This window comes from Coccinella septempunctata, chromosome 1, assembly GCF_907165205.1.
Source record: "Coccinella septempunctata chromosome 1, icCocSept1.1, whole genome shotgun sequence".
NCBI lineage: Eukaryota > Metazoa > Arthropoda > Insecta > Coleoptera > Coccinellidae > Coccinella > Coccinella septempunctata.
In genome coordinates this window covers 71,041,560-71,068,224 of record NC_058189.1, presented here as the reverse complement: position 1 = coordinate 71,068,224, position 26,665 = coordinate 71,041,560, and the positions used below count along the sequence as shown (strand labels likewise).

The following is a 26,665-nucleotide window of genomic DNA, read 5'->3' as shown; positions in this document are numbered from 1 at the left end:
CATTTGATGGTTTTCCACAAACTGTCAGAAGGACTATCTAAGGTGAGATAAATTTGTAGAAAAAATACTATCTCGCATTATATTTTGTAGCTAAGGCCAAAATCAAAAACATTCATAAATTTCTTTACTTATATTATAACGGAATTGAATAATGGATACCTACCCAGAGGACAAACTACAGATTATTCCCTATGCCCTGAACCATAGAAATCGATAGGATTCACCACAGGATCATTTCTATTCATGCCCATCTTCTACGAATTTCCATTTTCGTTCAGACAAAATTCAGTCGAGTGATCTTACGTGATATAGACTGCGGAAATTCGGAGAAACCGGTGCTCCAGAAAATGTAATGGTTTTTCAGCGAATTTTCCTAAAGGGATTTGTTTCTTAGATTCAGGTTCGAACACAAAATGTCTTCCATTTGAGAGTGATGAATTTGGTTTAGTGCATAAGGGCAAAGATCAATTTTTGAGTGTCATAATTCAGACAAATGGATATGAAACAGAAAGTGCAATCCAATTTTTTGTATGTGAAATTCATGAAGATTAGGTACATAATGGCATGCAAAAATCATCATTTCACTAGGTTTTTTGAGCATTCCTATTACAGGAATCCTATAATTTTCCGAGCTCGCTGAGGAAACAGTAATCTGGAATTTGTCAGGAAAGATAACAACGTGAAATAAGACACGTGAGTAGCATTCAGCCGTTTACCCAAGATAATGCCCAATTTCCCAGGAAATGTAGAAAGAAGATAAACTGTGCAAACCCATATTCTTCCCCGGCTAAATTAAAATCCCGTTTTCTCTATTCCGTTTCCGAAAACCATTTTTATTGCGGAGATTATTCGTCGTACGATTTTCCCAGAGGATACACTGCGATGAAAATCGTTTTCCTGTGGCATCTGCGAATACAGGTTTAACGTTTTGATGATGAATGATTTCTTGGGATCAGAAATGAGGTTGGGAATGGAGTCAATTTCAAATGTCGAGTACATTTATATCTCTCTTCCCGATATTTTATTTCGTTTCTCTAGATTTCGTCTGGATAAATTGCTGTTTTTCTGGAAATAATGGAGAAGGTATGACCTCTTTAAGCTTTATAATTGAAATCCGAAAAATGATAAAGAGAAAACCCGGAATTCAGTGTAGGTAATGAAGTGTATGGGTCAAACTAAATATTTTTTCCAATTAATTAATAATGGATTAATTCAGATTTCGAACTCGCTATGAAAAACATAAGCCAGTTGTGAACTAAATAATGGAACATTTTCAATCCATCATCCCCTTCGAATGCACTCGGAAAATAATATTTCCCAAATTTTATAATCAGAGATTTTGATACAAAAAATGATACACGTTCAGTTTATTTCTATTCCCTTGAAGTTCGTGAAAAAATTTTTGATTGATTGATACTTTTGATTCAGCTTTTCAAGATGATGATTTATTAGGTGATTTAGGCGTGAACATTGATACTAAAAATAATTCGATTTGAGTAAATTGTTATTCAGAAGGTTTTGAAGTATGTTTCTGCATGGAAATTTTGCAATCCCACTCAATCTAGCTTTTCGAGAATTTTTCATGACGATAGAATAATACTTATTTGTACAAACATCTATTATCCGCAATTTTCTATTCGTATCCTATCGTTCTGAGATTCTCCATAGCCGTTTTCTGAGTAATTCAATGTTCCCAACTACTTAGTCCTAACATTTCCCTTTATCGCCCCATCAGGACAAGTTCTGCAAAGTCCCCAAAAACGAAAATCGACTAATTCGTAGCGATGTTGACAGGGAACGTCCTTCGGAATAGACAAGCAGTTTTTACCACGACATTCCGGGTAGTTGTAGCTGTTTGGATTGGCCGAGATAACAAGGGATCAGCGAGGGATAAGGTGCGCTTTATGTGTGGCCTTCGGTGAACAAGACCTTCACTGACATCACTCTGCAAACAGAAATTCCAAAGACAAATGCTGCATAAATATCCTACTTCCGCCTTCCTTCAGGAATGACTAAGGACCTCGGGGGTTTTTATGGACTTTTCGTCGGGAGTCTAGTCATTTTTTACGACCAATTTCCATTCCAGATGCCGCTGACTTCGAGAGTGCTTTCGACCGTGAATGGTAAATTTCGATTGCGACTGAAAATACTGATGATATTCATTACAATGACCATTATAATCGAAATGAACAAACAACATAGTTCACTGGTCAATTAATCAACATGCATATTCACGTAGAACAAGCTCAATAATAATATGGAGATTTTTAACTTATAGATTCGCTATATCAAATATTGAAAATCAATGAGAAATCCAAGAATATGTTACAAATGCCACAGTTTCCCACAAATTAAATAAGCAATCGAATCTGAAATGAAGTAACATACACAAAACTCATTCGATTTCATGATTGGAATAATTCATTGTATAAATATGAATGAATTCATTATTATTCAACAGAACAATATGAGAATTTTAGCTGTTGAAATGTGCCTATATTTAAAATATTAAATAGACTGTGACAATGGATTCGAGCAACCGTCAAATTGAGGAATAAGTCTCTTAATTATATGAATCGAAAAAAAAAAACAAGTGATATTTTGAAATTCCTCTCCGCATTTCATATCCACCCTCTCAATTATTCATCAACTCACTCACCTGCCTTTATATATCTAAAATTCTGCAGAATATAAATCATTCTATTTTGAAAATCACATGAAAACTCATTCGGTGTAACTCGAATTGATTATTATGCAAAATGCATCGCAGTAGTAGGTCATCTTTTCTGTAGGTTCCAGGTGATTTTTCCTGGTCAATTTACATATGCTAATGTCTTTACTGTTTCAGTTCATTAGGCTAATGAAATTATGTCCTGGCAGTCCTCTTGGCCATGCTGGTCTCTTAGCCTTTCTGCTACATTTTATGGGACCGTTGTGAGTAGTTTGATTTTTGTTTGCCTAAGAGCAAACAACTACAAACCACATTAAGAGCAAATATGTTATCTCAAGGGACAAAGTTAGTCCAGTGTATGACAATTTACTCCTGTGAATTTTCGTAGGGGGTTTAAGCAAATGGGAAGACAAAAAGAAGTCTTTATATAACTATAAAAAGTATTTGTAATGAAGCACTTGCATACGGGGTTTAACTAAACCCCTTTAAACTTGAACGAGTATTCTCACAAGCAGCAGATGTGGGCTCTTTATTAAATTTATCAACCTAAACAATCTCGTTCAGATTACAGTCTTCTGAATGAGAACAAAACTGATCTAGGTACGGCAGGTATCCATGGAAATGTTGACCTCTCATTCAATTAAAACGAATTTCGGATCTTTTGATGCGAGTAACGGGTCGGAGATAATATCTTGAATGCGTAATACTGGAAGGGATCATTCCTGAATGGGGCTAATTTCACATAACAGCTGAGTAAGAAGATACTCAGATTCCAGATTAACACCAAGGGCCTCTTCTGTTGATGAGCTATCCGGACTTATGTGTTTCGACGCTAAATTACCTAAATACTCCGGAAAATCAAATTCTTGTTGTCACGAGTTGTTGTCAAAGTCTACACCTACCGATGCTTGATATGATTTCGAGATAAAAAAAGAAAGGAGAAATTTTATTTCTGTGTGAAGGTGCCCCAGTATTTATAGCTAGTGAATGAATAGTCATATAAATATTTCGAAATTATAAAAAAAATTGTTGAAAACATCTGAAGTTTTCTCATATGCGAAGATCGATGTGCTAGCTTCGTTTGTGCTTAGCCGTTTCATACTTTATTCAAGTTTCTTAATCAGCCGGAATCCCTAATAACGTACTATATCAGAGTGACTTCACAGAAACGACAGACTAACGGAGGAGAATATTCGTAGAAAGTAAACTCGCTTGATACATCATGAAAAGAACTAATTATCTCTGTAAATACAATGAGATGCACCTTTGTCCATGAGAAAGAATTTGAATGCAGTCTAATGAGGCCTCTGTCCAGTCCAGGAAATGGCTTTAGCCAGAGAATCCGGATTAAAAGAGGACATTATGTTTTCATATGAGGAAATTTATAATCTAGAGCTGCCGTGTTGTCTCTTAACTTTCCAAATTTTTACCTCTCTGTTGAATTTCAGGAATTCCTTGCGATTACAAATGGTTGAAATTTTTCGCAGAAATATGTTTGTCGTTTTGATTTCAAATTCAAAACTGAGAGTAGGCGAAACATTCCTTTCTATTCATTAAAAATGACACGTTTCAGAAAGGTCTGGCATTTGAATAACGAAAAACATTATCTTATTTTATTACACTTATTATGTTGGATTATGCTGCATTATATTTCAGAATATGAGGAATTATTACTTCAGAAGGATAAAATTATTCTCAACATGCAATTGAATAGTAGATACCGAGAGGATATTTCAGATGAATATTAAAATTCTTTTATTATGTTTTGTGTACCTATTCACAAAAAAACTTTCTACGTTGTTTTCTGTTTCTTCCGACTTAAATGAAAACAATTGATTAGAATATTGAAAATATCAATGACTGAGATGCTTCTTCCAGAATGTCATTTGATGAGTGTATATTTCAACTTTCAACTTCCTGCACTTCACTTTCACTAGCCCATTCGCCATTTTGCAACGAATGCAACTTTCCTAGTATATTAGTACATGCTTGTCTACCAATTACCGATTGAAGTGAAGTAAAAGAGAATTTCCCAAGGGTGAAAAATAATCGACAACAACTATTTGAAGATATGGAATATATATGGCCGATACTTAATGAAAAAACAGATGTATAATTTTCACAAAAATAATAATATTTGTGACAATCATATAATCTGTCTTCTACTATTGATGTCAAATTGTTCTCAGCAATAAACGTTTGCATCTGAAATAAAAACATATCAGAAGATGATGGATGAATATACATATGAAAACCATAACAAAGTAAAACAAGCTTTTCATCATGTAATGTCAACGAGAGTCTATTTCAAACAAATATTGAAAATGCATTGAAAGGATTTATGTGTGGCGTTTTTCATTTTTGTACTGATAGAAAAATTCCCGGTGGAATTATGCATATCGACATTATTTTCAAATGGAAATCAATTGATGTTGAACCTTAAATCTGTCATTTCACTCTGAAAAAGTTGTTGACGTGGAAATGATGAATCACTCGCGCATTAATAAATTGGTAAAAAATGTACTATCATTCATGTAACGCGCTTTCATGGAGGAATGATATGTTACATGTATACGAAAGTGCATTAAGCTGCTCGTGCATTTTTGTTAACTCCGAATAATGGTGCGAGGATTTCTACCGGGTATTAAGCCCAGCGCGCATCACTAGTTGGAACTTCGCTTAGAGCTTGCCAAGCTCAATATTCATGGCCTGTACTAAATGATATTCTAATTACCCCTGGAATTAATGGGGTTAATGCAGTTATAACTCAGAGTGGTCCGCGCTCTATAACTTAACTCTCTTCTGCTACCCCCTTCGAACCAGATATGATCCCACTGGGAACGGTTTCGCATTTTTCTCCTGCAGTTCCGACGCATTTATATCTGTCTCTCTGTGAATTCGTTTTTTCTCGTTTTATAAAAGTCACTGTTTCATTTACATTTTTCAGTACCTATCTACTGAATGAGAAAGTTCTCCAGTGACTGAAAAAATGAACCTCTTTCATATGTAAGGAAATATTATGTTTTTGTGTAATTTTCAATTCAAATCATCATGAATTGAATTCTATCCGAAAGTTTTCAGAGTATAAGTTAACTTCTATCAACAATCACGATAATCAGTGTCTCAATCTATAGAAAAACATAATAAGAAACAAATTCTCGAAGATTTTGAAGGAACAGTTGAAGAATCTCAAAATCTACCTATGATGTGGGTCTATATCGACGATTTTGTTTAAATATTCAAGCATAACCCGGAAAATACCGTACCAACATTAAACACCGACGAAAATAAACTATAACTTGGGGGTGTATGCATATTGCGATATGATGTTTAAATAGCATCAGTTTCGAACTGATAGTTCATGTTCGCGCACAAGAAAAGGAGATAAAATCTTTCACCACCCGTAATTTATGGACTTGGAATGAGTTACACCAACACATGTTACGAGCACAAGTTAATCGTTGGAACATTTTACCTGTCAGAACTTAAAAGCACCATTAAATTCTATGTACCGTGAAATATTCCTGTGGAGTACACTTTTTTTTGTTCTTTTTACGTTCGACGTTTCGTTTCTGAAGTGGCTTGATATGGGAGATTAATTCATGAAAAAATAAAGCAATGAGATGTGATTTAATCTTGTTTCGTAACGAGACAGTTCGTGAAAAGACATCACGCTCAAGCACAGAACATAAAAGTTGATACTTGACGATAATTTTTGTTGACCAGCAGTTTCACATGAACAGCATTTTTTTAATGACAACTGGCAATTGATGATCAAGAAATCTCATTGTTCGAAATGATGGTGCAGATTTATGAGCGATTCGAAAATGCTCTTATGAAATATGTCAGTTTAGGAAAAATTTGTCCGCTATTCGCGTCAATGAATAAAACCAGATATGAATTTTCTTCGATACATTTAACAATAACAATAATTGAATGGGATGGCACGAATTTACGATAATGTTCCACTATGATTTTATGGTCTGTGTTTTCAGCAGCAGTTATGAAAATGGTACTGGACGTGAACGTATGAATTTTATCGAGATGAAAGGAAAATATTATTGTTTCACCAGATGGACATATTTGACCGTTTTAGTGCGCTCTACAATGATTACATACTCCGTTCGCAATTCTTGGTGGATAAAAGAGAAAATTTCAAATGCAAATTCGATTGAATTTCTTTCACTGTGGTTGTTTTCGATTTCTTGGCAGCACAGATCAACGATCGCTAATTCTGAGAGCACCTAATACAGAGTTTTTTTTTTAAATAAGGGAGGTAACTTCATTATATTTCTTCGTGAAAATTATTTTAGGTGCTCAAGCTTTTTATGAGGAAAATGTTCATTCGAGGATATAAATTTTATCTAATTTCCTCCCAGAGTCTCCAGATATCTTCAGCTTCAAGGTTTTTGCTAATGGAAAGTTGCAAATTGGATATAACGAATTGACGTTTATCAAATTTAGCAATTATGCTTTGAAGGTGAAAATGAATGTAGTCGCGTATTCGTCACTTTTTTGTTTTGAATAGCCATAAATATCACTAAATTATACCTCTACGAAATAAGTTTCATTCACTTAAGAAAAATAAGTGATCGAAAGTATATCCTGGCTAGTGCAGATTTCTGTAAATTACCACGATCGGAATATTTTTCATCGGATTGAATTTCTACAGGTGCCGACAATTTATTTCGCAAGTTTGAGGAGAAATCACATCAGTTCCGAACTATAATTTTCACTCAAGAAAATTACAAATCCCCCGGATGGAAATTGCGCTGTAATGAACTCATTTCTATGAGAAATGAAACTTTCTGGGAACTTTTCCGTCTAATGGTCCTGAAAATTACCCTTCAAATTGTATCTTCCATACCTAGCGACGTCCTGAACTAAACCGTCTCTTTCGAAATAATTAGCATACTTCAAAGGAAACAATCCGCAAATGAGGTTGAAATCTCGCGGAAAAGTTTTACGACTCGACGCTATTTTTTCCACGGAAATGGAAATGTGACAAGATGAAGCCTGAGGACTGGCTTCGGAAATTGCCCAAAATAAAGCACTTCACCGAGTTATTAGTTATCGAATCTGGAATTTTTCATTTATGAAAAACTGACTTGATAAATCAATTTTGACGACATTTGAGCAGGAGAAGAACTGACTTAGTACATCTGATCTCATTGGTAGCAATGAACCATTTTCAACATGCCGGATTTATTTCAGGTTGTTGTGTTTCATTATCCATATCGAAAACACCCGAAAAATTACTATCAAGAACGACCGCTTCCTCTCCAAGCCCAAATTGTATTGAATATGTCTAGCCTGCATTGTCACTTGTCACAGCAATTATATCGCTTATCTGACCCACCAAAAATATTACAATAGCTTGCCAATGCTTCGACAGACATTTGTCGAATAAAACTTTCCTCGAAAACCTCTTTTCAAAATGCTGAATTCATTTAGAGGACTACAGAGGAGGCGCAACCCCATAACCTGGATTTCAAGGTGTTTGTAACAGAAGAAACATTTTTTATATCTGCAAACTCTACTAGGTGGGGAATCTTCATTATGTCTAATTCGAATTCAACGAATAAAATAATTGAGTTCAATTCAGAAAATTCCTATATCAAATAGTATCTACTTACTAGTTATATGGCTATTTCAGCATGCAGAAATCGAATCGTAATATCAATGACATTAAACCTAAACGGTACAAATGGAACAAAAAATTTCTCGCTCAACTTGAACGCACAGAATTCTCTTTCTCATTTCCAACCTTCACGCTCGTTTTCACCCAATTTTGTCTGAGAAAACCAGGGAATCGTAATGAATCGAAAGAGCCCCTAAGTATCGATACTCAACGTTGAAAAGGGGTTGTCAGAAACAAGGATTCTCGATTAGACTATCCTGCTTTTAACGTGCTTACCCCCTATGTAACCGGAAAGCTTCATGATACATATGTTCCCTCCTGCTGAAAGCCCTGAGAACTCGGTAGCTCAGAGAATTGTATCATATCAATAAATAATCGCACAATGAAGTTATGAAAGACAGAGGGGGATGGCTTAGACAGTGATTTGCTCAAAATAGAGCATCGTAATATATTGATGAATTCAATGAAATTTTGATCAGAGGGGATCAAATATGCTCATCCAATGTTGATAATTCTTCCCCGGGTTTCATAAAGCTTGATCGGGAAATCAACGCTTGATTGACGAATGGATGTCAATTTGTTTTCAGTAGATAATTCAGTGATGATCATTCAGAATATCATTCTAGCATTAAATTATGACCTTTATACGTCCATTCAATAATTCTCGATTGCTACTTCTTCAATATATTCAGAAATGAAAAGGTTTCAGTGATTTCGCTTCAGAAATCGAGTGACTGTCAAATCGTTGATCGGACAATCAAAGTTTGAAGCGGGTTATGAAACCCGCTGCTAGTCTTTGAAGTATTTTTGCTTGTTGATTCTAAAAATGAGAAAGACAAAACACAATCAATTGAGATTATGAAAACAATGAACTGATAATCTTGTCACAATATACTTCAAGGTTAGTAGGACCTCAAATGAAATTTGACAGTTCTCGTACCCATGATAAATATGCTTCTTTAACTTTCTGAGCGGTGCATAGATTTCTTCTTTTTTTTTCCATTATATTCTACTGATTTGTGAGATGTGGACTAGGCCATAATCACGTTTAGTCAGATCTCGACGCCAATGAACATGTGTTAAAGTGAAGCGTTGTAGTCGAAACGGCGATATCTGTAAGTATCGAACAAGACGAGACATAAGACATAAGTGCACGCTTTTACGGAACCCTTCTCTATCGGAACCAATAAGTGGATCCGGTGGCTCTTGAACGCTTCCTCTCGCTGCTGTTGAACGCACTTCGTTTCCGAGAAGCCAGTTCGTTCCATTTCCGGACCTCGGTTCGTTTAATTCCACTGTAATTTAACAATTATTGACTTCCTTCAGCTCATGACTTTCTGTTGAGATCATCTGGTGAGAAAGATTGACGTTTAACCAATAAATTGATGACATTATTGACATTATTCGGAGTATCAAGATGAAAACCTCTAACATCAGATTACACTGTAATCTGTACCGCTAACCATGACATACACGAAGAAATGTTCAATGTATCTACCCTTGATCCAGACGTCGTATGTTTACCGACATATTTCAAGCATATAAACTTTTGCATGTTGTTTTCTGAGTTTGCACCGGATGGAGAAACAAAGTTCACAGGAAACACCAATTAATAAACTTCCTAAAAATTAAATTACCAACTACGACTTCCAGTATCAGAACATTCCAATTTTTAATGATGTCGCCAACATCAGAGTAGGGTTAATGTTAAAGTTTGCACTAATAGAATTCGGAGACCAAAACTTTCTCTCTGAAATCATTCATGATTCACAGGAGAGGAAAACCTGCTTTCCAACTCATCTGTGAGTCTTCGTGGATATGGGTTTTCCAATAAAAATCTAACTTTGTTTGAAGGGTAGATACTGTCTTCTTATTCTATAAAGAGGAAATTATTAATTTGATGATTTAGTTGAGGGTAACTGTAGTTGGCCTTCGATCAATCAATTTATTATGGGGTACTAGCTTGAAGGCCTTTATCAATAAATTGGGTAGAGCAACTTATAGATTCTACAATCTGCGAAATCAAAATTATTCAATTCCAAGCCGGCTCATTCGGCAATTCGTTGATGGTGTAAACTGAAGGAAAAATTGCAGATTTTATAGCCATCATTTCTTCGATATTTATCTCAAATATTTCAGCATAAACTTTTCTTCATAATGTTGAAAATATGGTACATGAAGTTAAAAGAAATAATTATGCATCGAAGTATCGGAGTATGGAAGTTCATCCTTGTTTATTTCAAAGGGACAAATGGATCCCTTAGCACCTCGTGTATCATTTCTGATTGCAGAGACACATTAGAATTTGCAAGTTATCAACTTTGCAAATAGTTTCGTGTGGAATGAATGTGGCCTGAATTAACGAGAATTTCGAACACAGGGTGGAACTGGCGCGTTTACACTAACGTATTATGTTTAAGTTGAAGGATTGACGGCATTTGCATAGTAACTCAGCCATTTGCCACATTAAAATAATTCAGTCCTGAGCCAAATACAGAACGCCAGCCTGTTAGGATATGTGTGACATGTTTTGTGTATTTCCTACCGAATTTTCCTTTGTTTGAGCATGAAGGAGGCCAGTGTCAGCTAGCAATGGGGAATTCCTTCACCCTTTGAATATGTGGAATGCGTTTTGTCACGAAATATGAGCCTTTCATCAAGAAGTAAAACGTGAAAAAGTGAATATTATGACTTTTGATTATGAATATGTACCTTTAACTGTTAAGATACTTTTATCGTTTTCGACAGAATAATTGGTAAACCTATGAGTATATAGGCAAACTCGAAATGTCCAATAGAATCATATTTTCCTCGAAAAGTTTCCGGGAAACTTGTGTGTGAATTTTTGCGATATCCGCTAATATAATTGGTTCCTCAATTCAGTTTTCGCTCGTTTCAGTTTCAGCGGAGATTGGTCGCAATAACGGTATCTGAAATTTTGAGCACGCGCTCACTGAAAGTTTCAAGGCAATGAAATAAAGAACGTAACCCTCAGAAGTTGCTCTGGTAACGTATACGATTGAACGTGATGCTTTCAGAGGGATTTCTGTGAGAGCTTCATGAATTATCGCGAACCATTAAGGTTGAATTCGAAGATATGTATTTCAAACTGACAGTTTAGTGGTCGGAAATAATTACCGAAATTTTACGACATTGATGCTGTCTACCCTACAGCAACTCGCTGATATCCTGAGAACAGAAAATCCTTCAGTGTTGGTTCATTTTATTCCTGAGCTTAATAGAATTCATTTTCTTCCATCTTCCACTATCAAGGATTGACAAACATTCGAATATGAAGAGCACATGATATTTCAACGCAATTAACGGTTTTCTTTTTACTGCAATACATTTGCAGGTTTATTACATATAAACCCTCTCTCTAATTCAGTTCTCCTTCCCAGGAACAGTACACACATCGTGCAGAAAGTTTTCTCTCAATTTGAACCGGAGAAACTAGAACTAATGATACGTATTGTAACATCATGGCAACATTCCCAATTATCCCGACTAGGAACTTGCAATTACTGCGTGGGTAGAAACGAAGATAACGCCCAAGTTCGTTCCGCTCTTTCTACATGGCACGACAACCAACCACCCCGTATAAATTCTGAATCAAATGTGTCGAGCAAGGTTAATCGAGGAATCTTCCTCTGCTCTCCCCAAAAGCTCTGGAAATTATTGTGCGGACATGGGATGTAATGAAAAAAATATTTGTTCACCCCACGGAGCTTTCTGTGAAATATAGTCATTTTTCGAGAAATATGATATTTTATTAGTTTTCTCATGTTTTATCAAAAGTTCTCGGAAGAGGTACAAAGGCAACAAATTGGCGAATGCGTTGAAATAAAACTATCATGTTATTACTGAAGGGAGACGAGGATGAACAAAGGATGCCATACGAATTCCTCCAAGGCAATTGAACATCAATAATGTTCAGGAGATTGAACAAGGCCTGTCGCTCTCTTCAAAATTTTGCTTCCTTAAAATGTAACAAGAGGTTTCATAAAAAATGGCCACAAAGAAGCTGCAATACCTCAAATTCATCCCTTGAACTAATATATCGGTGTAGTGCAGAATGTTAGAAAGAATGAGCTGAATTTGTGAGTTTTGGTGTCTTTCTCAATTATTTACTCAAATGTGAAACTTTTCTTGGCTTCAAAAACGAGGTCGTCAAATAGAAATTACTTTCCTTACATGATTTAGATATCAGAGTGAGTTTTTATGAAGAACAATATTATGGTTTGTAATTATAAGACTTAAAATATATATAAAAGTATAATTAACAATAATAAAAAAATGTTTCTGACTGAAATCACTCGAACCAACTGGTTGGAACCTAACTAGCTCAATATTGATGATAAAATATTCGACCCTTTCACTGTTCTGTTGAATATGGATGATATAAAATCTCTAAAAAGCTATAGTACTTATAATTGAAAGAAGAATTTTGGAGGTTTTGAATTGCAGTTTACTCAAACTCATTTGACGTAAAATATCTACAAGAATACCTGCCAAATGGACAATTTGTTAAGTTTTGAGCTCACAGAATTCTTAAAGAATTCAGACCAGCTCCTTGAGTTTCAAATATCTAATAGTTTACGTCTGAATCAGAACGAGCTTTTTTCCCTTCCCAATAATACCTATTATTCGGTATACTTTTATATTTTCCTCGAATTCGAAATGACAAATAACAACTGATGATCTCTTGAAAGAAACCATTAGTAAGTTATAACATTACTCCTCGAGTATAGCAATGAAATTTTTATACTCGTTACTAGTTCACTTAGAAATGAAATGATGCTCTATCCTTCGAAGATGGAAAGTCATAGTTGAGATAGACATTGCTGGTGGTCATTTGGCAAATCAGTTAAGGGAAGATCGTGCGTTTTCCGACTTGAATAGGGTCGTTTGTGCGTTATTAGTGTGGCATTTATCATTCGGTTGCAGATATTAGAAGCTCTTGGCTAAGTTCTGGCCATTATGCGGCAGATATTTATTATTGCCCCACGCCCGGAGTTCTAATTGTGCTTCCTCTTTCCAGGGTCCTCACAGGCCACGATCAAGGTTGACCCGGCAACATTGCCCACATTTCTCACGTCCAGCCAAGTGTTCAGAGTCACCGACAAGGATACTGTGGTTTTACCGTGCGATGTCTCGAATTTAGGTAAGTGAAAGGTCGGATATTTGTATGATTTAGAGGGTTCGCAGAGCAAGAAATAGACTGGTACTTGCTTATGGGATGCTTCTGTTTTGAATTACTGCCACTGTGTTCTCGAAGTGGCATAAAAAAACCTGATACGGAAATGGGGAATCAAATACAGGGGCAGATACTGTTACATGAATTAGACTTATCCATGCTCGGTGTCACAAATAACTTTTCATTATCACCGGACGATACCTTTTTCATTCGGCGACAGGAAGATGAAAATAACCAATAAAATTCGACAAATACCAATACATTAAATTGAGCAGTACATAACGCTACCCTACTCAAAAGTGCCACTTCATATTTTCATGCGTGTCCAATTCAATATCGTTGGATATTCAAGAAATTTCCCGCATAAAGATGCCGGAATAGAGCGTCTCGAATGGGAATAACGGGAAATATTCCATGTCCCCATATCGAATATATCATTCCGCGGGAATCTATCCCCGTTTTTCGCCAACATAAATACAGAGATCTCGAGATACTCTAGACGGATTAGAATAATTTGATATTTATGAAATTTAAATTCCAAGTTCTCTTGGAATTTCCAATTCTCAAATCCTTTGATCTACCGCCTGAAAGGTATCGTTTTGTATGAATAAGTTCTCCAGAAAGAATTTAGATCTCACTAGTTTTTCTTTTTTTCATGAAATGTTGCAGTTCTACGTCTGAAATTCTTCGAGGTTCCTTGTGGTGTTAGCTCGTGAATAATTTCAACAGTTAGAATAATGTGAATGTGTTCCTATCTTTCTTCCTGGGAATCTCGTTCTTGAAATCATGCGAGCAGAATCTAGCTCTTCCTATGGCTGACTCAACCTAACACTTCTGTGGTATTCTTACATAGATATACAATATTTGTGACTGATGCAAAATATCATCTACACATCATAAAGTAATACTGCCCATTTGTTTGGGGGTTTTCATATTATAAATGTAATATTTCGCTGAAGGGAAATTTTCATTCAATCTTTTTATGGCCCAGCTGAGAAAGGGACCTCCATGTAAACCCTAGACTACAGTTCCTCAAACTCATATTGTTTGGAACATCCCGTCCTTATTGGTCTGCTCGACTGAGCTCCCTCTAACGAGAAACTCAAACAGTCCATAATAAAAGAAGTGCAAATGATTGAGACACGAAATCTGTATAATAATCCTATCGAGTTATAAGTCTGGACGAGTTTGTTTGTCTTCCAGAAGCTACTTCCCCTCAGCCGGTCGTCCGCCATTGTTGGAGTTTTATTGCACTTCTAGCGAAGTTCCGCGGAATTAAGCGATTCAATGATATTCAAACTGAAACTGAATATTCGAAATGCTCCTTCTCTTTCTCTGTCTATCAATTTATGTGAAGGTTTCGATTGGAAAGTTTGGATACTCTCACTGCTAACTCTCATAAAATCAACTGAACATTCACATTTACATCTCATTATTTTTTACTTTCCGTTTCTCTCGATTTCAGAAAACTCTCGGGAATTCTGGATCTGTATCGATCTGAATGATCAGATGTATTTTTGTAAGGTTCTCTTTCCGCGACACATAAACATAATTCTGGAATCAACTCCAAATAGGCCTCAAAGTGGAAAAAGATAATTTTGTCGTTTATGAATAGTGATGAATAAAAATTCAGCTCACTCATAGAAATTCGAAATAGTCACACCACAGAAAAGTCCTCTATATTAAAGTGGTTGCATGTTGCTCAAAATCTATAAATTCAACACCAATTCATGTGGATGAAATTTCTCATTTACATTTCATATTCAGCACTGCTCTCATATGTATCAAACACATTAGGTCGAATTTTTCAAGTCATTTCACAGTGCGATCCAAAACTAGGAATTCTTATTTCCGATATCTTCTATAAAGCATAGCATACTCAGTCGATAGGAGCATTTCTCTCTTCTCAAGACGTCGTTCATAATATAAATTTCATTGAACTCTTCGATCTTGTAGTGTATGAGGCTTACCTTGGAAATACACAAGGACATAATAATATAATAGTCGAAAAGAAAAATACGTTTTAAAATCGAATATGATGTCCTTTCTTTTGACTCAACATAGAAACAATAGGAGACGCCAAAATATAGAACGAAATATGCTTCATGGAATACTCAATAAAAACTGAAATTCTCCTGAGTGTAGTCGATGATTTCAAAGGGAAGTGGATTCGTTATTTGGATAACAATTTCAGGCAGGATTCATTTGAATAACAAAGATTCTTTGATTCGGCATATTCAAACGGACCACCCCAGGAGATGGTCCTGTAATCGTGAATTATTCACCCTGTTAATTATGGTACAGCGCGGTGCTATTTTCTGAGTCAAAGGACATCTCCACTTTGATTAATTAATCTGATTGGATACACTTTACATAAAAATCCATCTTACGCTTCGGAAATTTCATTTCTTGAAAAATGGCAGTTAATATTTTATGGATGGACCGTTGAGTGTTAACCGATTCATCAAGAGAAATTTTATGAATGTCAACTTAGATTCAGAAAACGCGACCTGATCGAAAAGATTCAAAGTCGAGTGAAATAATTCGATAATTATAATAAAATATGATGAAGAAGATTCAGGCCATTCATTTGAAATTTTAAGTTAAGTCAGAATTATGTTTTCGAAGATTAGATCAAATACCCAATGAAGATCTTCTCCTGTACCAAGTAGCTGATGAGCTTGTTCGACTTTCTTCTCTAATCGGAAATCTAATGATTTTGCATATCTGCGAAAATATGTATTGGTGAAAATCATCATATTCGAACATTATTTTTTCTTCTCGATCAAAATTTCAGAATGATCCTTCGAACATCGTGAAAAGACGAGATTTGAAATAGCAAAACGAGCAAAATATTGAAATTTCAAACAGAGCAATTATTACACCGTCTTTATTGCAATAGCAATAAGCTAACTTCCACGCTGTTATCTCTGAACTCGCTTCATGCAATTCAGCTAATGAACCTGTTGAGAGGAGAATCATTTTTAATACTTCGAAAAAAGTAATAATTCATCCAACAGAGGGAGATAAGACTCGTTTTAATACCAAAACGCTTCATACAAAGCCACCTTGCCAATGTCGTTATCAGCTAATAAAACCCAATTCAGAGGGTGAATGAAATGTTTAGGAGTGGAACTGGAAAAAGGAGAAATTTCAGGATAGGATTTCGCTGGGATCGAAAACACTATGTAAGGAAATGGAAAATTCACGGAAAAAGGATGGAAACTTGAGAATGGTGAAATGTTTATTATGAAAAAGATATCTCTTTCAATTGAATGTGCTATAAAATAAATATATTCCTACTAACATTTGGCCTACACTATCCGAAATTTTATTTTTTGTTTATTTTGCATAAGGAGTGGGTCTCTCACGACAAAGAAGTGTGATCATTAATAATCATCACACCTCTTCCTCTGAATAAGTTATGAACACCTGGATTAAATATTTATTCAAATTGGGAAATATGAATGTTCTGAACCTACATTTATCTTACAGGAACCTATGTTAGGGTTTGGAAAAAAGGTAACGCCGTTTTATCAGCAGGGCCAGTAAAGGTTTCTCCTGATCCAAGGATAAACCTCATTCAGGGCTACAGTCTTGAAATTAAGGAGGCCAGTCCACAAGATGCTGGAGATTACGTATGTCAGATAGGAACTATCGAACCAAGAGAAATAACCCACACCGTTGAGATACTCGGTGAGTTGTTCGAAAACTACAAAAATATTTTATATTTCATCCATCTCTTATCCTGTAGACAATAATCATTTTACCCTTATATAATATATACTCCCATTGAAACTTATTTGATATTTGAACTTATTATATTGATCTAAGGAATTTTTATATCGTCAGCCTCGTTAGTAGCATAGAAATTTTATTAGATCAAGCAACAAATCAGGTTTTCTAGAATCTATAAGATAATTTCTATGCACTCCATATCCTAAGACACTAATAAAACTTCGAGATTTCGTGCTAGAGTGGAAGCCTAAGCAACGCTGATTAAATAACCGGGAATCCCAATTGGATCAGACGATTATAACAGGAGATATCGCAGATTGAAAATTGCAATTTTTGAAAAATGCCATTCCAAGATAATAATCTAAACGAACGGAGATAGCCTTTCGAAATTGCTTGCAATAGATTCAGCGTATTCGAAAACCTATATTTCCATACCAAAATACCGAATATCTGGTACTGTTTAGGAGATAACAATTTTTTTTGATTTTCCACTTTTCATTTTCGAGTTGACTTCGAAGAGCTCTCTGGAGTGCAATTCTCTATTGAATCATCAACTGTTTGGTTTTATAGAATCTTCAAAACAAATTCTATGCACTCCATATCCTAGGACAGTAATAGAACTTCCTGATTTTTAGACAGAGTAGCAAATAGGTGATTTTAGGGGGTCTAACCCCTTGCTCATTTTTGACCCAAAAAATCGAGATTTTCGAAATCGAGTTTTTGTGCTAGGGTGGAAGCCTAAGCGACGCTGATTATATAACCGGAAATCCCAATTGGATCAGACGAATATAACAGGAGATATCGCAGATTGAAAATTGCAATTTTTGAAAAATGCCATTTCCAAGATGAAAATCTGAACGAACGGAGATAGGCTTTCGAAATTGCTTGCAATAGATTCAGCGTATTCGAGAACCTACATTTCCATACCAAAATACCGAATATATGGCACTGTTTAGGAGAAAAAAAATTTTTTTTATTTTCCACTTTTCATTTTCGAGTTGACTTCGAAGAGCTCTCTGGAATGCAATTCTCTATTGAATCATCAACTGTTTGGTTTTCTAGAATCTTCAAAACAAATTCTATGCACTCCATATCCTAGGACAGTAATAGAACTTCCTGATTTTTAGACAGAGTAGCAAATAGGTGATTTTAGGGGGGTCTAACCCCTTGCTCATTTTTGACCCAAAAAATCGAGATTTTCGAAATCGAGTTTTTGTGCTAGGGTGGAAGCCTAAGCAACGCTGATTATATAACCGGAAATCCCAATTGGATCAGACGAATATAACAGGAGATATCGCAGATTGAAAATTGCAATTTTTGAAAAATGCCATTTCCAAGATGAAAATCTGAACGAACGAAGATAGGCTTTCGAAATTGCTTGCAATAGATTCAGCGTATTCGAAAACCTATATTTCCATACCAAAATACCGAGTATCTGGCACTGTTTAGGAGAAAAATTTTTTTTTTGATTTTCCACTTTTCATTTTCGAGTTGACTTCGAAGAGCTCTCTGGAATGCAATTCTCTATTGAATCATCAACTGTTTAGTTTTCTAGAATCTTCAAAACAAATTCTATGCACTCCATATCCTAGGACAGTAATAGAACCTCCTGATTTTTAGACAGAGTAGCAAATATGTGATTTTAGGGGGGTCTGACCCCTTGCTCATTTTTGACCCAAAAAATCGAGATTTTCGAAATCGAGTTTTTGTACTAGGGTGAAAGCCTAAGCAAAGCTGATTATATAACCGGAAATCCCAATTGGATCAGACGATTATAACAGGAGATATCGCAGATTGAAAATTGCAATTTTTGAATAATGCCACTTCCAAGATGAAAATCTAAACGAACGGAGATAGGCTTTCGAAATTGCTTGCAATAGATTCAGCGTATTCGAAAACCTATATTTTCATACCAAAATTCCGACTATCTGGCACTGTTTAGGAGAAAACAATTTTTTTTGATTTTCCACTTTTCATTTTCGAGTTGACTTCGAAGAGCTCTCTGGAAAGCAATTCTCTATTGAATCATCAACTGTTTGGTTTTCTAGAATCTTCAAAACAAATTCTATGCACTCCATATCCTAGGACAGTAATAGAACTTCCTGAATTTCAGACAGAGTAGCAAATAGGTGATTTTAGGGGGGTCTAACCCCTTGCTCATTTTTGACCCAAAAAATCGAGATTTTCGAAATCGAGTTTTTGTACTAGGGTGAAAGCCTAAGCAACGCTGATTATATAACCGGAAATCCCAATTGGATCAGACGAATATAACAGGAGATATCGCAGATTGAAAATTGCAATTTTTGAAAAATGCCATTTCCAAGATGAAAATCTAAACGAACGGAGATAGGCTTTCGAAATTGCTCGCAATAGATTCAGCGTATTCGAAAACCTATATTTCCATATCAAAATTCCGAATATCTGGCACTGTTTAGGAGAAAATAATTTTTTTCGTCTTGTCCGCCTTATTCCGTTGGCCATGTAGAATGTTGAATTTAGTCAAATAATTTTCACTCACTCTGTAGAGGTATTCGGAATAATTTCTTTTTATAATAAGGGAGTTATTGTTGTTTGATTAGAAGTCACATTAACCAATCACAATTTCCACTGTAAGCAAAGTTAACTCAGATGGAATACCTTCAGTATAATCGAATTCTTCTCGACTGATTTCGGTTTCGTGTTTCAATTGATCGATTGCACCAATTCACTTGCTTTTGAAGCAAAATCTAACATTTCGTGGAATGGAAATTGCCGAAGATGGAACCGCCCTAAGCTTGTTAACAGCTACGTAACCCAGTCTGGGCCCCTTCTCGATCAATTAAGAATTCGGAAACGGGAAATGAACAATCTCCCATTCTGAGTTTGCATACGCAACTTGGAACTGAATAATTGAAGAAAATTCCGAATCTCTCACCTCCTCCCGTACCTGATAAAAAATTTGGTAGATTCCGGATCTTCGCCAATCCAATCGAGCTCCTTCCCAAGAGAAGAGTAGCCGATTTTCTTAAGTGTTTCATCTAATACTGGTAATTCGGTGGGCTGTTTTTTAAAATTCACCAAAGATTAGAAACTGGAGGCACTTTTGATGAGTAAATGAGGATTATTTTGCCTTACATCTTTTTTTATTTAATTTTTATAAAATGACTAGATATGTGAATATCTACGACATTTAACATACGTTTAAAATCATTACACAGCTCACAGAATAACCACTATTGAGCGAATATTTCATATAAACGTATAGACTTGTTCTAAATGCAAAAATAATAATCTATATCGAAAATTCGCAATACTGAAGAAATATAAGATTAAATCGAATAAACGATTCTCAAATGACAATTTTCATGGGCTATTTTCCTTCCATGAAATGTGAAATAATTTTGGAAATATACCTAGTGAACTGAAGGGATTTCATTCGATGAAGAATTGAAGGATATTCATTCGAAAACGGCATTGTGAAACATTTTCAAGCTCCACGAATTATTAAAACTCAAACATCGCCACAATAGATGGATCGTTATACCCTGGATATCTCGTTGGAGCGGATATATTTCGCTGAAAAATCCTCGATGATTAAGAGACGCGTATCTCTTGCGGCTGCCTTCTTCATAGCGTATTGACGGATGCGAAATTAAATCACCCTTGTCACATCGACCGGCTTCCATTGAAACGTTGAAACAACAAAAATTGTATTCATTAGTCGGAAAACACGGTGTTTTGCTTTGTTATAGACGGAATAACCGAAGCGCTCCTCGTTAAATTCGAACATCAGCGCCAACAGAAAAAAAACACTCAGAAATGTTCGATTCACTTTCTGTTTGTGCGGAAAAATGTAAATATGTTTTCTGATTGTTTGCCCCCGATTCGTTCAATAATTTCGGATCGAGATATTCGTTTTTAACGACTAATTTTCGAGCGGATGACTGTACGTAACGCGTGAATTGGATATTTGTGGATGGTTATTATCGCACATTTTCTTTTGACTTTTTTATAAAGATTAATTATTGATTTCCCTCATGATTTACGGTAATATGAATAATTAATATTGAAATGTATTACCTCCACCAACCTAACGCTAATGTATTGGTAAAATCTCATCGCTATAGTGAAAATAATGGGATTAGGTTTATTCAGTGTGATTTTTATCGTGTAGCCTATTTGAGAGATATACAGGATGATTCACCGCGATGTCCTATTAGTCATTTATGGAAAAGCACAGTTATCTCCTGAGAATTTATTTATCGACAATGATCTTTCTCTCTAGAATATTTTTAGACCTCTGCAACTTCAGGTTTTACCAAAAAAAGCCTACTTCCTTATTTCAAAGGGCTCGCCAATAGATCTTTGAATAGTTGGATAGCTGATTTGATAGCAATTTCAATAGTATTCTATATCTTGGGTAAAAATCTCAATGGTTTATGAGTTATTGAGATTCTTATGAAAAAATTGGTAGAAACGGGAGGCCACACTTCTCGTGATATTTCTGCAGGTATGGTTTTTCTCGAAAATCTAGATTATCCGACAAGTCATTAAAAAAATCACTTTACTTTCCCGATAAGGATTTTTTCGTGTTTTGCTTGGCATCTTTGATTTGCTGAGTGACGAAATGGCGAATGTAATCTTGAGAAACATGGTGGAGGTGCAATCTAGCATTCCTATCCGGAGGTGAAGCTTATACAGTCGGGTTTTTCAATTTCGCGTCGATGTTCCTCCTCTTTATCACTCGCTGCATATGCGAGAGACACTTGAACACAAAGATGAAACCGCCTAATGTATCGTGAAATTTATAATCGATATTCGGTTCGGCAGACCTTCGCTTACCCCAAAAATTGCTTTATCCCAGTCGGAATATTCTATAATTGCCTATTTGCGTTCCGTGCGTTCTCCATGGAAAGACAGTATTTAAATTTTCAATATTGAAATCCCCCCCGTGAGCCAGTCTAGCGTGACGTTTTTATGAAGACGCTGAAATATATGAATGGGCCTTCTTGGCTTTTCTGTTTGAGTTGCTATAGCTTCTTGATGTATGGCTCAGGATGCTCCGTAGACAATTCTCTCTAAGGCTCCCCCAGGCAAGATCTTTGAGGTGGTTCTCTTACATTTCAATGGTAACCAATTGTAAAAAGATTTCTATTCCAATAACTGATTTAATGCTTGATGAGAGTTCGAATAGAGTTAATCGTCCATTAATCTTTTACAGTAATATTTGGTGGAGATGCATTTACTCAAATTTCTCATGTTCGAGTAGCCAAAATCCCCGAAATTGTTCAAGGGGACCACCTACCGCAGCATATATTTATTTCCCATTTGTTAAGCATTCATCTATGCCCAACCCGGGCCCATATTTCCTTCTGCACGACTAACCATGTAAATGCGCCACGAAAACAACAGTTAATTGCACTGCTAGGGTCGGGACCGTGGAGAATTTCCGTAGCAGATTTAATCAATGCAGAACTGACAGCTCAAATAATGTTTCGCCTGCGGCAGAGATCACGTCCGGTGCTTTTTTATGCGGGAAAATTGTTTTTCGCGCGACCGACGCAGTTTTTAATTAAGCTCCTAGTCGTTTAATCGGATGGACTACTGCTTACCCGGCTACCCTTTCATTCCTACTTTTCTGACACTTCATGTTCTTAATGTACTGGATGTAATGAATACTGTCATTCAAGATTTTCAAGACTGATTATATGAGAGGAACTGAAGAATTTTCGCATTGGACTGGCAATGAAAATAGGATTAATCAACGTACCTTTTGTGCTTTCTCGATTTCGTATTCATAATTAAACACATTATTTACTAGGAGGAATTTGATAAAATCCATAATACCTCTGATTGCTCACAAGAAGAAGAATATCCTATATACAATATCTCAATCTATCATATATCTTATATGATTTCAATATTCTGGACGGATGCTAATAATTGATATTCGTACTTCAGAAACAGAGCAATAATTCCTGCATGCCATTGACAATAATCAAATAATGACTGATAAATCTCTGTCAAAGACCATAATTTGTAACCAATGTGTATAGGTATAGGTATACATCTGATTCCATTTCCGGTTCTAGTTTCCATCAATGAGTTTAATCAAGATTTATAATTATATTTATCCTCGTAAATAGAGGCTTTACCTCATCTATATGTAAATAGATAAATTTCGATAGAAGATTTGAACGCATATACCGATGATAACCATAATTATACTGCATTCAAATTTATTTTAGTAGTCGGTTGGCCATGAAATAATTTACTCAAGTTTTTGTAACTAGAACGGAGTAAGGTTGGTACACATGAAATGTCGTTAATGTCATAACGCCGTTGCCACAACTTATATCAATTAATATTACAAAAATGCCGAAAGTGATTGAAAAAGAGACAGGGTTTCAGGAAGTGCTATTTAGAGTTCAGGTCCTCTCATTCAAATAGTTATAGCCTTCTCAAAATTCCACACAAATCCACAATAGGTCAGACGGTAGCGAACATATTCAATTTAAGAGAATTTATATAATGTTTCATCTGAATCTAAACGACTTATATTTCAGCTGTATATTTCCTCAATTAGAAAGATTGTTAATAAAGAGGATGACAAAGAATTTCCTTCTATTGGGAAACCCAAAAAAGTGGTGACATTTGAGAATTTTATGTTTGAATGAATTAATGCAACAAGTTTACTACAGGATTTTCGATGAATGTCATCGTAAAATAAGTTCCCGAAAATTGATTTTTCTATTTTTCATTTGACTTGTCCTATATATTGTAAATGTCTTAAGGTACCAATAAATACCTGATTATTATCATTATATCAATGCATTAAGATGAACAGCCACAAATACGCGCCAGTTGTCCTGTTAATTGTTTATTCATGTGAAATTTTTGTTCAAAGGTAAAATTCATCTTGATTGAAACTTCCTTTAATTACTTTTACTTATATTGATGGAAGATGATTTTTGTTGAAGAATTTAATATTCTCGTAATTATCTGTTGATTCCTTCGAGAGATACTAATTCCCAACCACTGCATCATATGCATTTCATCCTCGTGTTAATATTTTTCAAATCTACAACTGATGTAACGTATTCAAACTTTAGTCAAAGAAGATAACGAACATTAACTCTCCTCAAGCTTGTGCATATTATGATATTATACTGATCTCTTGTATTTTCCATGCAAATAATTGAATTTGGTATGCCTTCAATCAGTTTGTATAAACTTCAATTATGTTTTATTTTCCGAAGAGATTTGACATTGTGATAAAATACGTAATAACAGAAACTTTTACGTAGAACGGGCAACATAGCGTTGATTTAAAACCCAAAAATGTTTTGACAAGCGTCATAACCCCACATTTTCGTACTATACAGAGTGAAATGTGTCAAATTTCCATGGCCAACCGACTGCTAAAATAAAAGTGAATGGAGTATAGTAATGTATCATAGGAATTTCGTTCAGAAATTCTTTTCTAATTGAGTCGATGAAAGGACACTTCAGTTTTAAAAAATTTCAGGGAGATGTTTATGTTTTTCTTAGCAAGGAAAACAGTAAAATTATTTTTTCTGCAACACATATAATCTATATCTGAAAATAGGCAATAATCGTTGATTAATTTTTCGTATACAACATTCCCCTTAGTGAAATGTCCGAGGCAGTATTGATCATCTCCTTTATCTGCTTCGGCCAAATTCCCAACGAATCCATAGCGAAAACCACCCGGTAAAAAGGGAGAGTCATTCAGATGCTAGCGCCTCACTTCTTCGGCGATGCTGAAATTCCTGGGATGCATCTGATGAATTGAATTTTCCCCATTGAAAATCGAAGAATGGAAAACTCATCTGCTGAAGATTGGTTCTGGAGTGATATCGAGGAAATAAAGAGGCGCAAACTAAATAGTTTACATTTGGTTCAATATCTTAGATGACGTTCTTGCGAAATGAAATGAAATTCCTCATTTCCAATTAAGAAGGAAATTAATGCTGGTTATCAAAAAACGGTATTCAATATAACGGAAAATTTCTTTTCACGTTGCTCCTCCACAGAGTCACAGACAGAGATATCCGATATCGAATGGAAATTTGTGAATATTTCGCTATAGGTATATAAACTTGAATGAATAATTCATTATTCTATCTGATCAACTAATCAGCTACAATCTTGAAGTTTAAAGATTGATTCGTCGTCCAATGTGTGGTGCAAGATGGCGAATGCTCAGATTTTCATGGTAGTATACTCTTATATTAGTTGTTTCTAACTAGTTGATTTATGTAGATTCGTGACAAGAAGCCATTGCATGCCGAAAAAATTATAATGAAAACATAATCTTCATAAGTTCATGTAAATAACAACCTTGTGTTATATAACTTGAGGCCAAAATGTGATTAGGAAATGAGCACAGCCTTAAGTAGTCCTAATTCATTACTTGAAAATTTTGGATTTGAATAATTTTCAAACCAAATGCAAGAAGTGATAGAAAAGTACAGTGAGTGCTCAAAGTATCTAGTATCTAGAACACCTAACACTGCAAATAATCCTCAAAAAAATGTAGGCAGAGGATATTGAAATATACATAAAAGGTAATCGTTTGTATTGTTGGGATACCAGAAGTATCCTTGAAATTGGGTACCTATTTATTACTGGAAGAATTGCTCTTCCAGAATATGTCCAACTTTTGGATCTAGGATGATTTTCTTGGAAGATACAAGACTCGAAAGTTGACCTTCGAAAAATTTCCAAAAATATGGGGTGGACAGTTGAAACTTCCTCAAGACCAAACGGTTGTGCCGAAATGGATGAAATTCTAAGATTTATAACTAGAAGAATCTTTCAGAATATGTATAACATTGAGCTTCACACGTGTCGTGGTTCAAAAACTCATTTTGGGAAAATCGTATAAATCTGTTTCAAGTTCAAATTCAGAAACTGAAATAATATTTTCATTTCGAATTGAACGGAAAATAAAAGGTGGAGAAATATAAAATAGCAATTTGTGGAAATACACATTTAAATTCTTCCATTATTCAAACAATGTTAATAATCCTTGTACATCGGAGGAATGATTCGTTCCATGAAAATACCTTGGCAAACATTTTATGCTAATGATACGGCTACTGCTCCCGATCTAAATAAGCGTGAAATTGTGAAGTAATAGCTTTCGGTAGTTGAACTTCTAATTGGATCCAAATATGATTATACCTGTAAAATAATTAGTGCTAGACAGGCAATAAAGTGCGCGAGAAAATCTCAAATTGTGTTCTCGATCTAATTCCAGTGAAGATTTCACAGAATGACAACGTAGTTTTAAGAGGATTCTTATGGATTATATTCAGAAAAAATATGGAATTAAATTCTAGGTGAATAATCACGTTTGATCCATATTATGAAGGGAAAACCAGAATATTATCGGCATCCGAAAATTTATAGG

The 26,665-nt window shown here is 35.3% G+C and overlaps 1 protein-coding gene across 2 annotated transcripts in view; it reads left to right on the top strand.

Moving 5' to 3' along the window:
* The window catches only part of LOC123322896 (limbic system-associated membrane protein-like), a 127,303-nt gene that overhangs the window by 52,264 nt on the left and 48,374 nt on the right, over positions 1–26,665 (top strand). For both annotated transcript variants that reach the window (XM_044910978.1, XM_044910977.1), the window contains exons 3-4: positions 13,354–13,476; positions 17,005–17,205. In XM_044910978.1, the coding sequence (XP_044766913.1) occupies positions 13,354–13,476; positions 17,005–17,205 (324 nt within the window). The remainder of the gene's footprint in view (positions 1–13,353; positions 13,477–17,004; positions 17,206–26,665) is intronic.